Source organism: Episyrphus balteatus, chromosome 2 (genome assembly GCF_945859705.1).
Source record: "Episyrphus balteatus chromosome 2, idEpiBalt1.1, whole genome shotgun sequence".
Lineage (NCBI taxonomy): Eukaryota > Metazoa > Arthropoda > Insecta > Diptera > Syrphidae > Episyrphus > Episyrphus balteatus.
In genome coordinates this window covers 80508484-80523878 of record NC_079135.1, presented here as the reverse complement: position 1 = coordinate 80523878, position 15395 = coordinate 80508484, and the positions used below count along the sequence as shown (strand labels likewise).

The 15395-nt window shown below is 30.8% G+C and overlaps 2 protein-coding genes across 6 annotated transcripts in view; one reads left to right on the top strand and one right to left on the bottom strand.

The window, feature by feature from the left end:
* LOC129910454 (uncharacterized protein C9orf85 homolog) overlaps window positions 1–15395 on the top strand; it is a 189238-nt gene that overhangs the window by 147555 nt on the left and 26288 nt on the right. The window lies entirely within an intron of this gene.
* The window catches only part of LOC129910444 (homeobox protein 2), an 81186-nt gene that overhangs the window by 46321 nt on the left and 19470 nt on the right, over window positions 1–15395 (bottom strand). For 4 of the 5 annotated variants that reach the window (XM_055987829.1, XM_055987828.1, XM_055987833.1 and 1 more), the window contains exons 2-3: window positions 11888–12085; window positions 3488–3775 (exon numbers count right to left, since the gene is read on the bottom strand). In XM_055987829.1, the coding sequence (XP_055843804.1) occupies window positions 3488–3775; window positions 11888–12085 (486 nt within the window). The remainder of the gene's footprint in view (window positions 1–3487; window positions 3776–11887; window positions 12086–15395) is intronic. The other variant, XM_055987831.1, reaches the window with a different exon arrangement.

Below are 15395 nucleotides of genomic sequence, written 5' to 3'. Positions count from 1 at the left end.
TCAGAAAACAGATTGTGTGCTTTTGTTTAAAATGAGTCAATTAAAGAGTTTACTTTTTTCAAACAATTTTTAAGAAAAAGCTAAAAAAAAAATCTTTATGTTCTCATTATATTAATTTTTTTTATTTTAAAAGCTTCCAAAAAAAATTATGCAAGCATTTCTTCTGAAGAATAAAACCATTTTAAAATTTTTACAATGCGCAAAAAGTATAAAAAAAATTTATTGAAAACAATCATTTTCATCAAAAAAAACAAAAAAATAACATGAATTTTTATTTTCTCACTGAAGTGTAAAAAAAAAAAAAGAGTTACAATTTTTTGAACTCGATCAAATTTCATTAGATTACTTTTTTTTAAGAAAGCAAATATCTTGAGTTCTATTGATCGCATCGTCAAGAATGATGGCTTAGGGGAAATTTTATATTCAGAATTTGAACTTTTTTGAACTTACATATGAACTTTTTAAATGCTAAAATCCCATAAATCTGGCAGTTAAATATCGTTAAGACATCTTACATAGGCTAAGCTACTAACGTCTATTTACTGAAGCAAAACATAAATACTTAACATAAATACTTTCACTTTGTATACTTATTAGCCTGACCACGGGCAATTGTTTTTAGGTGCAAGAATGTAACCATGTTCCCCTAAAATATTTTGTTGTGATTTTTATAAGTGTCTGTATTCATGGACCAAAATTTTGCGTCTTAGTAAAGGTATGACAGCATCTAACTGATGAGCCCATATATAATAAAAAGGACTATCACCAACTAATTTCTATTAGTTGGTTAATGTGGTTGCAGTTCTCGAAAAATGCCACATGTTCCAAAAAAATAATAAAACGTCCTTAACAATATTCCTGACAAACCAACCCCTTATATTTTAAAAAAAGAAGGTGCAATAAAGAGGAGATCCTTAGTAAAACATCAAGCACTTCAAATACCTCTGTTAAAAAATATTTCTAATATTTTGTATTCATATTAAGAACATACAAACACTTTGAAAAGAAAGAGCGTGTTTCTAATTATTTTTCCACCACTGTATGTTTTTTTTTTTTTTATTTGAGGCTAAAATCGTCTCTGTAAGCTTAAACAACTCTGCCAAAATTAGAACTTCCTGATTTAAAACACGGTGTTCTTGTACAGAAACGACAAGGTTACTAAGCGCATACCTGGTAAATGCGCTTTTAAGGGTAATGGTACAAATCAAAACCCTACAAACGCATCACAAAGCCATTATTAAAAGTTTTAAGGAATTGAATTGTGAGGAGCTTTTTGTCATAGGCTGGAGTATACTCGTCGGATCCAGGGTTTAACTAAAGAGATAGCAGACGTCACTATAAACTACAGTCTGAAATAGCAGACGTCACTATAAATTACAATCTGAGATAGCAGACGTCACTATAAACTACAATCTGAGATAGCAGACGTCACTATAAACTACAGTCTGAGATAGCAGACGTCACTAATTTTAGAACCTGGTAATCCACTTCTGGAACCTAGTTCTTTCAAAAAGCGGAGAAGCACTCTGTACACCTGATTGGTACTTTTCCAACTCAAGCACGACTCGATTTGTACTGGATTTTATCCGGTGTCTTATGTTTATTTTTGTAGTAACTGGATGTGAATTGTAAGACACAGAAAAAATCCACCACAATGTTTTGTTATGTTGTTGGTCTTTTGTTATCTGTATACTGTTGTTGTAATGCGATCGTCCACATCACACAGGCTTATCAGTATGATTCACGTGATGTATGGAGCATGTGGTGTAGGCTTATGTAATGTCTCATTACAGAATAAACCAGAAAATTTCATACAAAAGAGAACTAAGAGAAAAAGTTTAGAAGAGTCAAAAGAAAATTTTGTTGTTCTTAAAACATCTGAACGTAAAGTACAATTGTAAGTTTATTAACATAGTTTCATGTAACAAAGCAGAATTAAAACATAATATTTTAGAGCCCAGGAACGAAAAAGAACTTACTCGAAATGTGTGCTAACAACCTTATACGTGGCCAGTATAATATTTTTTTGTTCAGAAATTATAATGACAAGGAAGTCATCAGTACAGCAGAATATTATGTTGCCATGGGCTTGTTGTGAACCATAGTGCTAGTGCAGGTCTCCACACATTGCACAGCATTTAGGAGTGTTGCAATTTTTGTCACAACTTTACATACTAATATTTTTAGGAACTTTTAACCCTTTCGAACCCATGCTATGAAAATCAATATTAAAAAACGTGTTTTCAGTATTATCGTATCAAAAACATCACAACTAAGAAATATGAATATAGCAAAAAGCTATTTTCCAAAATAATAAATAGCAAAACTAATGTGTTACTCTCATGTTACATGTAAACAATATGCACTACCTATGACCACCAAAAAAAGTCGGACAACTGAGAAAATAACATTTTATAGAACAATAATATATGCAACTTCTTCTAAGCCAAAAAGCAAAACACTTTCTGGATTAACTTTTTTTATATCTTTTTTTTTCAAATTATGACCATATATAAAAAAAAGAAAAAAATGTGAAGTTCAGTCCCTTTTTCGCTAAAAAATTAATGATATTTGACTAAATTTTTGTAATAATCCAGTAACTAGGCATCATTATCTTTCAATTAAGCCATGGAAACCTAAAAAAATATTTAATGGAATATTTTTTACGAATTTTTAAAAATATGTTACATGAGAGTAACGCTGGGTCCGAAAGGGTTAAAAATGTATTATTAAGATTCCTGATTAAAATCAACGAAAAGTCAGGTGAATGTTTGAAAAAAAAGAAGTTAATTTAATCTTGAAAACAAAAATCCTTTAAAAGTCATACCTCTTAATATTATCAAAAATCAAGAAACAAGACTGTTAAATAATAATGTTCATAATAAAATGCATTAATACCCAAATGCACATATAATGTTCAATCACTAACGCATATCAACCGTAAGCAGATCAACTGAATTAAGTCAAAAATTTACATATATATGGTATAAGCGTATACCACTAACTTGATTTCATATTCCAATAAAATGCCAATTAAAAGTGACTTAATTACTAAACGTTATGGTCTAATGTTTGATATCTTTCCTAACATCTCCAAATTACAGCTTTATTTACTTTCGATTTAACTTTCCGATGATATTTATGTATCTTTTCATCACTTTTGCTTTAGTTTTAAAGTTTGTTATTGTATTTCCTCCCTACAAGACAATAACTCTCACTTTAAATTTTTTTTTAACACTTACATAATGACAATATATGAGATGAGATGTATGCTATCTTCTATGTATCATATCATCAAAGTACGAAATAAAGGCACACGAACAGATGAAGAGACAAAGAAGAGAAAGGAAAGGAAGATTGAATAAATAATTAACAAATAAAAATAAAAAAAATAAATAAGTGCAAACTTTAATTTTTGTTGTCAACAAAAAAGAAAAAAAAAAAAAAAGAAGAATAAGAAGGTGAAAGAAATTTATACACAAATTACCTTACAACACTTCGTCTATTATTCCGCTCTTTACGCACAAGAATCTTATTGTTCTCATCTGTCTGCTCTAGTTTGTCTATGGTTGCATCTTTATCATCGTCATTGGTTAAAATGAATTCGTTAGATGCAAGTGTTGTTGCAGTTGTATCGTTGCTTTCACTGAACTCATTAACTATTGAACGAATATCATTGTTTGACGATGATGCTTTCATCTTGGTACGTCGAAACGACGTTAAACTTGTCATTTTGCCGAGTAATCCTTTTTTAGCATTTATCGTTTGGAAATAGCTAAACATGAATAAAAATATTTGAATTTATTCTTTTATATTTTGTGATTAACCGAGCAATTTTTTGGAGGTGGTGGTGGTGGTGGTAATCTTGCAACGCAATTTCGCCAGCTTTTTTAAAATAAATATTTTTTTATTTATTTTTTTATTTTATTTAAATTGGTGATTGTGTGATGCAGAAGTTGTGTGTATATAAATTTATTTATTTATGTGATTTTTGTATAGAAAAAAAATATTATTATTAAAAATTTAAATCAGCACTTTTAAGACACTCGTCGTTGTGAATTGTTGAGAATTTGCAACAAAGACAATAACATAACCCACCTTCATAATAACTTTTTTTTTTTTCTTTCAGTTAGATAGGTATCAAACACAAAGAAAGTGAAGATGATTCAAAATCTTTTAAATCTGATGAGATGGGTTAACAAGACTTCGTTAAGAGATGAAACACTTCTTAAATCCGACTTAAAGCCTTCTTTTGATAAAGAACAAAAACAACTAAAACCCTTTTTAAAAAATGAGCTTCTAGGTTCTATATTATTTTGATGAAGAAGAAAGACAAAAAAAACTCATATATGTATCTGGACACACTTCTTTGCCGTACAAATCTAAACGGACGACTGTGGCGGTGAAATTGTGAAAATCGGTCGATAGCTTGATTTTAAGTAACACTTCATTATCCACTGCACTGCACTTCACTTCACTTAACGTTTGCTTAAAGCGCACTCTATTTTCAAAGAAGAATAACAAGTTGAATGAGTATCTATGTGAAAATGGAGCGAAATCTTTTGCCTCACGGAATTTACCGGTGTATAGTTTTGATTTTACAGTTTGTCTTCGATATATTTTTTTTTCTTTAATATTTTTTTTAATAATAATTATTTGAATTTAAATTCGAAACTCAGTGACCATAGAGAATTGGTTAATATGGTTATTATAGTAGCTATGGATCAAGTCGTAAAACTATGATGGATGCAAGAGTGGCAGGTAGACTGGGTGTTGATGAAACATTCACCCACTCGTTTTTTTTTTTTTTTTGTATTTGTTTGTTTTTGATTCAATGCACCTTTCAGTTGTATGAATGATGAGCACACAACACAATTATTATTGTTTAAACTGCTTCTTTATATATTTTTTTCTAAATAAGTTTGCAAAGGTAGTTATAGTATGGGAGAATACTTAAACACACTGACCATCGAACCGAACACTTCAGGGTACCGATGACGAATAGATACAAGATACAACTCTTTTAAAAGTTAGCGGAAAGCGGGTCTCGTCTTCGTCTTCATCTTCGACTTCGAGTTGATGAACGAACTCGTTCGCTTAGTTTTTCCTCATTGAACTTTCTGGTTTCATATATAAGCTGGACGATACTCAATATTACATTGCTGCAAATACAAAAACAAAAAACAAAAATATACGTTGCCAGGCCAGTACTTGTTGTACTGTAAGTCAGTAGGTAAAAGCTGATAGTATAAATGTAGTGAGGATGACATGGTTAAGTACGTTTAGATAGCGTGTGGTGCAGTGCAATGTGCATATTGGTAGTCATATGGGTATTTCTTCTTCTTTAACATTTTTTCTTTCCTCCAGGAATGACTGAGTGATTTTTTGGTATGATATTATGATTATTGTTGCCGAATAGAATAGAGAACAATTATTTTACAATTAACTTCTTGCCTAAGGAGGTTGCATTATTATTTGGTATGGTATTCAATCAAATTGTGTTGTTTATTTTTTATGATGATAGTCTTCAAGTTATTAATTATTTTAAACAGGTTTAAAGTTCAAATTTATTAATGTAAACAAAAAGGATATTAACCCGAAAAAGGAGCACAATTCTTACATTTCACAACTTCCAAATACATATAATTGAATTTTAACGCCGTTATACTGCGTATTGAGAGTTAGTTAATGCCTTCTTGTGTTCATTCTTATGTTAATTAATATAAAACTCTTATCTACAAAAAATTTGACACAATTTTTAAGTTTATGGTTAATTTGATCAAAAAGTGGTTGTATCCATCTACTTATAAATTATTGTTTTTTTTTTTTTGAAAATCTTTAAATGCCAAATTTTGCAATCGAACGTTCAGTTCGAAAGTTCAACTTTTTTGTTCAAAACTTATGAGTGGGGTGATAAATATTATGAGTACACCTAAAATGTTGAAAATTGCTTGTCAAAAATAAATATGGTAGAAACCCACGAAAATAAAGGACAGACAAATTTGGTGCCGTGAAATAACGCCGAGCGAAATAACGCCGAATTCCAAAATTCGGCGTTATTTCACTTTACAAAAGCGAAATAACGCCGAATTTCAACATTCGGCCTTATTTCGCAAAGATAAAGTGAAATTACGCCGATTCGGCGTTACTTCACTTTTTCCTGCTAAGTGGAGCTTAGGAAAAATTTCTATGTTACCACCTGCAGTCAGTTTGGTATTGAAATGCCATATTTTTGGCACAGGACATAAGGCCCATGGAATAAAAGCCACTATTTATTTGTGGGGCTTACGTCCCGCTTAAGTGAGACATAAGTTCCAAATTAAATGTGGGGCTTATGTCAAACTCAGGTTGGACAAAAGACCCACAAATAAAGGATGGGCGTTATGTCTCACTAACAAAGAATTTACAAATTATAAAATTATCTCCCAACTGGATAACTGTATTTGGGATAGTTACATAATTCGATTTTGCACTTATGTGTCACCTTATTGGCAAATAAGCCGATTCAATAGTGTATCCAATCAAGGGGATTGCAGCAGAGCAGCATGCTCCCAGCCTCCAAACCTATTTCACTGTTTATAAACCTAAGTCCTGGGTTTTATTGTTTTATTTATGTGCATACCAAACAAAACAGAGATATGTTTGTGTTATAACTTGGCAAACGCGAAGCGAAAAATAAATTCTTACATAAGAATCTATTTAATTTTTGGAACCCGAACGCGAAGCGGAAAAAAATTTTGCCCACGGGAGAATCAATTTTGAGGTGTGAAAATAAAAATTCGCGCGAATTTTTATTTTCACACCTCAAAATTGATTCTCCCGTGGGCAAAATTTTTTTCCGCTTCGCGTTCGGGTTCCAAAAATTAAATAGATTCTTATGTAAGAATTTATTTTTCGCTTTGCTTTCCACCAACTAAAACAGTTGGAATCTATTTGTTTCTTATCATTATCTTATTCAAAGTTTCTTTTGCATTTAAAGAATCTGGAACAAAACGCGAATAAAATATAACAAAAGTTATAATTGTTCATTATTGTTTTATATTTCGAAAAGTGTGGGGCTTATGTCCCACTTGAATGCTAAATATATGGAGCTTATGTCCCACTCAAGTGGGATATAATTTTTAAGTGGGTTGACACCCACTCAAGTTGAACATAACTCCAATAAAAAAAAAAGTGGGTGCTATATCCCTGGGCCTTTTGTCCCTGCGCCATGTTTTTGTACATTCTTAAGACTAATCTGTTAATGAATAAATAAGAGGCACATAAGACAAAAAACTTTTTTGGAACCTATACCTCGATTGGATGGACATAAGTCCCGAATTGGTATTGGGGCCATTCTGCCTTAATAAATTAGGGCCTTATATGCCTTTGAAAATAAAAAAGGTTAGCAATTTAATATACGGGTTAACTTAGGTCCACTTCTATGCTCACTTTTCTAGCATTCGGCCTTATTTCTCACTTGGGACTCGGCGTTATTTCACTTTGACAAAGCGCAATAAGGCCGAATGTTGAAATTCGGCGTTATTTCGCTTTTGTAAAGTGAAATAACGCCGAATTTTGGAATTCGGCGTTATTTCGCTCGGCGTTATTTCACGGCACCACAAATTTTAAATTATGCTTCAAATTCTTACATCCAAATTTTAATTAAAAGTGTAAACTTTAAATGCAAAATTTTTAGCTTATATTTTAAACATTTAATATCATATTAGGATTTAAATGTTATTAACCAAAAGATAAAATAGGGCAGATTTATTTTAAAATGTTGTCACCATTTTTGCATACATTCACTCAAATTTTTTTTATTGCTGGACATTATTTCTTGCCATAAAAGTATATGCTTCAGCCAAAAATATGTGTCATTTTTGGCATTGATGGATTTCTGGGAGAACGGCAACACTGGTCGGTTATCAGTTTTATCTGCTTCCGAATAAGAAAAACAAGTATTTCGATTGCACATTATTCAGCAACCAAACCTGCGAGAAACTATTGGTTTTCAGTTATGAAAAGAGCTTAACAAGGCCTTTCTTTTAATGTATCACTCGATGGATTTGGAGGACTTTTTTTGAAAATGCATTATTTTTTCTTGAAAATCTTTAAAAAAAAATAAGTTTGTAATTATTTTTAAATCGAAAAACTACCATAACCTTAAAATGTCAAAGACACTTTTAATAGAAAATTAAATTTTCAATTAAATTTATTTGATTAGAAAATTCTAAAATAAATTTTGCCTAACATTCTCAATGAAAAATGAAAAAAAGTTATAAAAAAAACTTGAGGATTTTATTTATTTTATATTATATAAATCACTAGCTTTTTGGTTTTTGAACCCGGTACATTCAAACTTTCTTTAACACTCTGTAGGCACACCTCTTTTTTGTGACGTGATAGGCACACGGGTGCGAATTTGGTTTATACTTTTTCATGTCACTAGAACTTTTTTTTGTCACAATATTTTATAGAGAATCAAGTATGAAATTGATTTAGAATATTCCGAGGAATTCGAATAGTGTATTCACAATTCCGAAAAAAAAATATTTTCACCCTTGATTGATTGATTGATATATGGGGTATAGGATGTACTGCGACCTGTAAGATCTATTGTACCCCCCTATTAAGCTAAGTGAGTTAGTACCTCATTTTATAGCTCCTCCTCTAACCTAATTCCTTTCATGAAATTGATTATTTGGGGTATTTTCAAAGAGTGCAATTTATCCTCTTCGACTTGGTAGCGACCCATGTGTTTAAATCTTTGGTGTATTAGTGCATTGCAACTACCCAGGATGTGGTCTGGTGTTTCTTCTTCTTCGCTACAGAATCTACATATTGCACTATTTACTAAACCCAAAATATGTAGGTGCCTTCTTAACTTACAGTGGCCAGTGAGGAGCCCAGTGATTAACCTGAGATTGTTCCTACTTAGACTGATACATGATTTGAAACGCTCTCGGTTGTAGTTCCCGAGGAGCATTTTCGATTGTCTCAGCTTTGGTAGTTCTGCCCAGTTTTTTGCTCTCCTGGACTCCTCGTCTAGTTTTATTTTATTTTTAATGACATTTTCTCATATTCCGCAATACGGTTCGGGTCCCATTAGAGGGGAATTTGCTCCCGTTTTTGCTAAGGAGTCCGCCTCCTCGTTACCCTGAACACCAACGTGCCCAGGTACCCAGTGGAGAGTGACTTTGTTTATTTTGCCAAGTTCGTTAAGTTTTCCTATACACTCCAATACTAGCTTGGAGTTGATTTCATAGGATTTAAGTGCTTTTAGGGCAGCTTGACTATCAGACATAATGGCAATGTTTTTATTCCGGTGAGTTAATTCGAGGTTTATTTCTGCACATTTTACAATGGCATTTACCTCAGCTTGAAAGATCTTGGGGATTGACCCATAGGTACGGAGAGTTTGGTACCAGGCCCAAAAACGCCTGCCCCTGTACCTTCCGCTGTTCTCGACCCGTCTGTGTACCATTTGATGGTATTTTCTTTAAAAGAGTAGTTGATAGATTCACCTACCCAATCTTTTTTACTACTGAGATGTATATTGTAGTTTTTCACAAAGTTATAATTCGTGACCATTGCATCTCTTGGAAAGTCAAGAAAGTTTTCTTCTGAGGATCTGGACAGGAATTCTCTTTCTCTGTTGCCTATGCATTTTCCAGCCCCAGTTCTTTCCTTGGCAAATCTCATGATAGCTCCCTTAGCAGCACTTTCAATAATAAGGTGAAGTGGAGTTAAATCAAGAATAACCTCCATTGCTGCTGTAGGGCATATTCTCATAGCCCCGGTGATGCAGACACATGCGAGTCTTTGCACTTTATCTAGTAATTTCCTAGTTGTTGCAAGATCGGTTCTTTTGTGCCAAGCTACCGCACCATAGGTAATTATAGGTCTTACCATCATAGTGTACATCCATCTTAGGATGTATGGTTTGCAGCCCCATGAATTGCTTGCTAATCTTTTGCAAATCATTAAGGCTTTCGTAGCTTTACTAGTGGTTATTTCTACGTGTTTGTTCCAGAGGATTTTTCACCCTTATAAAGAGACTTTTTTTTACCACTTTTTTGAAAAATCGTAATTTTTTTATTTTTGTCCTGCCAAATTCGCACCCGTGTGCCGACAGGGGGTTAAAAATGGCATCTTTTTTTCTTTATTTTCATTTAAACACTTATAATTACTTTGACCACAAAACGAAGCATGTCATTTAATTTCTTGTACAAAAAGGAATTTCTATTAAAACAAATTGAAAAATTTAAAGCAATATTTTTAAAAATTTGAAAAAAAAATAATAATAAAGGTTGTCGTTTTAAAGAAAATATTAGTCAACACTTTAAAACCAAATTTAAAAAATAACCATCATTTCAAACAATTGACTTTTAAGTTAAGTGAAGTGTTATTATTTAGTTACTTTAACTCTTTTATGTTAAATTTTTTGTTAAAATCCGTTAAATCATTAACGAGAAATAGATAAATTAAAAAAATGGCTGAGCCGTTTCGGAAAAAAGAAACACTTTTTTTTTGCGTTATTTGGTAGGTACCAAATAAAATTTATTATAAAACAATGAAGTAAGGGCTGGAATATAAACGACCTGTTCAATGTTCATACTAAACATTCTGGAATTAATTACAAATTGTTTCAAATATTTTCATCAAAGAATAAATAAAAACGACAAAAAAGCTAAGAAATCTGCGGAAAAGTTTATTACTAGCCCGCTTATTACAAACTTATTTATCAAATTCGAATTTTCCTTTCAAATATTGGCCAAATCATATTTCAGTATTTAAATAAATCAATTCAATATGCTTTCAAATGCAATAAACTTAATTTTTGTGGTCTTCAGATATCACTGAATTTGTTTACGAATCGTTGACATTGATTTAATAAAACCTCAGAAGTCCGAAAAATCTCAATCAAATAAAAATCAAAATAAATATTTCAATTTATTCAAATGATTAATAATCTCTTGTAATTTGGATTAAACTTCATCCAATTTAATAAATTTCAAATTTATGTTTATCCCCTTTATTCAAATTTTTCGAAACAGGCTGGTAGTAACTGATTAACCATGTTCTTAGGTGCAGTAGGTTAAATGTTGACCTATGTAAATGCTGACCTTTGAGTTCATAAGATACAGAAATATTACATCAATTTTACATTCAAACCTTAATAGTTGAAATATTTGACTGTTAACAGTCGAATTGTTGATTTGGATGAACGACACTTTTTTCATACTAAAATTCTATTTGCAACAATTTTTTTTGTAACCAGATCGGATAAGCCGTAAATTGCAACAAAGCTAGCATCACACTTAAATGCATAAAAGATATCCAGCATCTAATACTATTTTGTAAACAAAATCATTAAAAATGTTTCATAATGAATGATTTACATCAACGAACTTTAAGTCTTCAAAAAAAAAAACTGGTTTCATGACAATATTATTGGCATTTTAAAAATTCAAGTTGATGAATTGAACTTAAAATAAAAACATTAATAAACTGGTTGAAAATGCTCCCAAAAATTTTTAATCAGGTGTTTTGTAAACAAATTCAAAACATTTGCATATTCATTTTTGTTGGGTGTTCCATATTGTGTAATTTTAACACAATTTGATATTTGTTAGAATTTCCGTCAGCTTGTAATGTTCAAATCAAATTCACACATTGAATTAATGTTTTCATCAAATAAAATTATCATAAAAAAATTAATATATTAGGTCACAAAAATTTACCTTCAACGTTTTGACAAAAGAAAAATCATAAATCAATTAAATGTTTCCTGACAATGACAGTAAAAATCAGCATAATTGATTTAACTATTTTAAGACATCAAGACCCTGAGTTTTGAATATTCTTGCATTTTTGTATGAAGTAAATAGCTACTTCTACTTACCAAATTTCAGAAGTGGCTTCTACCAGCAATTGAACACAGTCTAAGCAACCTCTTGCAGCTGCATAATGTAAAGCCAAAGCACCTCCGTTGGGCCTTTCGATTGATGAAATGCTCCCCGAGTGCATTGAATCATATTTGTCGAACTGATGAGAATGCATTTGTCTTGAATTATTGAAATGTCCGGGGTAGTCAACAGTTCTGGAAAAAAGAAATACAAATGTTAGTGTTTGTTTAAATACATAATTTAAATCTTGTAGGTTTGGTTTCAATTTGAACGAGATGAAAATAAATAGCATACTTTTAGGCCTACGTGAGTATAAAAATGCATGCGCCTATTTTTGTACAGCATACGATTTTGTAAAATCACACATTACCACTTTTTCTCACTTTGAAGACGTTGATTTTGATTTTGACCAGAGACAGGAGAAATTTGTGATTTTCATGAAGGTGTTAATAATTCGTCGGATGAACTCCGGCAGAGCTACGCTATGAAATTGTTGCTTGGCTCTAATATGAATTTTTATTATTTCAGGTCATATCTCGCTGGATGCAGTTTAGATTTTGAAAGTGTTGTAAAAACTTGGATACCGAGAATTACTTAATAACGCCATTAATAGGCTAATTAGCAGAAAAAGGCTACTTGTCTTTCTTTTGTGAAGAATTCAATGAAAAGTTTAAAACTATTTTGCAAATCGCGCTTTTATTTATTTTCGGTGACACTTTATGTTTTATGTTTGGGATTTTTGTCGTAGTCGCAGATAAGTTAATAGAAAGTTTAGGACATTTTTGCAACTAACTACACTCTTTACTACACTTCTTTTCCTTGGTTCTTAAGGGTTCGAGTTCTTCCAACCCCACATGTAAAATATAGACTGAACAAATATATAATTTTAACATTTAGTGAATGGTTGACCAAAGTCAACTGGTTTTATGACTAAATGTCAGCGATACATTTGTGCAGTGTATAACTAAGTGGGTCACTGTGGCGTATGTGGAATATTTTGTTGTATTGAGAAATCTTAACGGCTAATTTTTTATATTCGAACTAAGCTTTGCTGCTTATATTCTTTTGAAAATATTTAATTGATAAAGGGCCTCTTAAGAATTTGTAGAAAAATCTAGTTTCAGGAAAAGAGATATGTATATTCAGATGTTTAATTGCCAACTGGTGTGACTGTACCTTTTATTGAGAACTGGCTTAGAAACAAAATCCCGCACTTTGTAAGTAATTTTGAGATATTAGGCCAGTTAAGATTCTTTTGAAAAGTTAATTATTCTATGCAAAACAGTCAAAATAATTTGTAACGGTTTCTATAAGCGCTGATTTACTTCTTTAAAAACCTGTACATAATTTTCCACTCTGTTTTTTACCGTCGATGATAAATATCTTCATTTTAAATTAATAAGCTAAAACAAATACAAACATAAACTGAAGCAATCTCGGACGGGAAAATATACTGTTGGAACAAATTACCTCACTCATATAACAGCAGTTTTTTATTCTTTTTTTTGCATTTTCTAAAGCTAATATTTCTATAACGGAAAGCAATAAAATATTTCTAACTTTTAATTTCAGTTCAGCACACCAAAAAATATGTCTTAGAAAAAACAAAATGCATAACTGTGTGGCACAAACTTGTTCAAGCTGATTAGTTTCACAAAACTTATATGGTAAATTTATAATATAAAAAAAATTGTTTATCAAAGAAAAAAACTAACAATAAATGAATTTGAGATCCAAAAATGCTATTAGAAAATTTCAGAATCCTTAGAACAGTTTAAAAAAAAAAAAAACAACTATTTTTTGTTATAGATTTTATGAACAAAATTTTTTCTTAAAAAAAATTGATATGCCACTCTGTAGCAATTTTATTAATCAACACCAAAAACCAAAATTTAAAAAAAATCAATATCCCGTTTTCGAAAATTTGATTTTTCAAAAATAAAATTTCCATTTTTTTTTTAATCAAATTTTTTTTTTTTATAATTTTATTTTTGATTTACATTGCAGCTCTATTAAAGCTTTTATTTAGATATTTTTGTTGAAATTGAAGAAGTAGTTTAAGAGAAATTCAGATAAAAAACGGTTCTATGGCAGGTACCTACTGTTAATAAAATGATTTACATAAAAAAATAAAAAAATAGACCTTATTTAAAAATTATTATTTGATTTTTTTTAAGTCGTTTCAGTCGTTTTTTTTTTTTGGAAAATTGGTTTATAAAAGGTATGGCTCATGCTTTTTTCTTTCAAAAGTTGGTGTTAACCTCAATAAAGTTATATCTTGTGATTACTGTACTTTTTGTATTTCTTGATACATAAAAATAATAATAATAATAAGAAATAATAAGAAAATTTGATTTTTTTACCGCTTCATAACTAAATAAATGATAATAATTGCAAGTTTTGAAAAATTCGAATTTTTGCTTCAATTTTAGACGGTTACCATGAAAAATAAAATGCACGACTGGGGTCGCACGTACTTGCTCTTGCAGTTTAAAACACTTTTATGTTAGTTTACTTGTAGATTTTAAGAGCTGCCTCTGTATAAATCAATTAAAGAAATTTTGTTGATGTTGGGGAAGAGCCGACATTTAGGGCAAAATTTTGTTAAAGAAAAAAAAAAAAATGTTTTTTTATTTGACTTTTTTTGAAAAAAATAAGGATGCAGTCTTATTGTAATTGCTTTGAATATTACGTTTGTAAAGTTTAATCAAAATCGTGAGAGCCATTTTATAGTTATTTGGTATAATTTGAAAAATTTGTATGGGAGGTACACTTTTTTGACTTTTTTGAGAAAAACTAAAAATACAGTTTTGTTGCAATTGCTTCGAATATTACGTCTGCAAAGTTTAATCAAAATCGTTAGAACCGTTTTCGAGTTATTTGATTTAAATTGAAAAATTTGTATGGGAGGTACACTTTCTAAGCGAGATATAAAAAAACAAAAAAAATCAACTTTCAGAATTCCATAAAAATCATCTGTACCAAATTTGAAGAAAATCCGTCCACCCGTTTAGGCTGTGGAAATGTGTACAGATGGATGCACAACCGCACAGACGCACAGACGTACAGACGCACGGATGGAATTGCGGGACCCACTTTTTTGGAATTCTCCATCATCGTAATGTTGGTTTTGATTAAAACCTCAAATTTTTTTTTCGACACGAAACCAATACTTGCCCTATAGAGCAAGTAAAAAGTGTTTTGGTTAATGCTCATAGTTTAACTTAGTTCATAGTTAAACTAAGCTCAAAAGATATAACAATTTAGAGTCAAACAGGTAGGCTTTTGGAAAGCAAAGCAAAAAAATACACATTTAAAAAACACACTGAAAATTTTGAATATTTTTACAAAAAGTGCAAAAAAAATTACAAGTACAAATACCAATGACCCGATTTGAATGAAACAGGATATAAATAATTTTCCTAATGAATATTAAAAGAATGCGAGTAAAACAAGTTTCCTCTATGGTTCCTTCAACCCCTTCATTCCGCTTAAGCTCAGGCA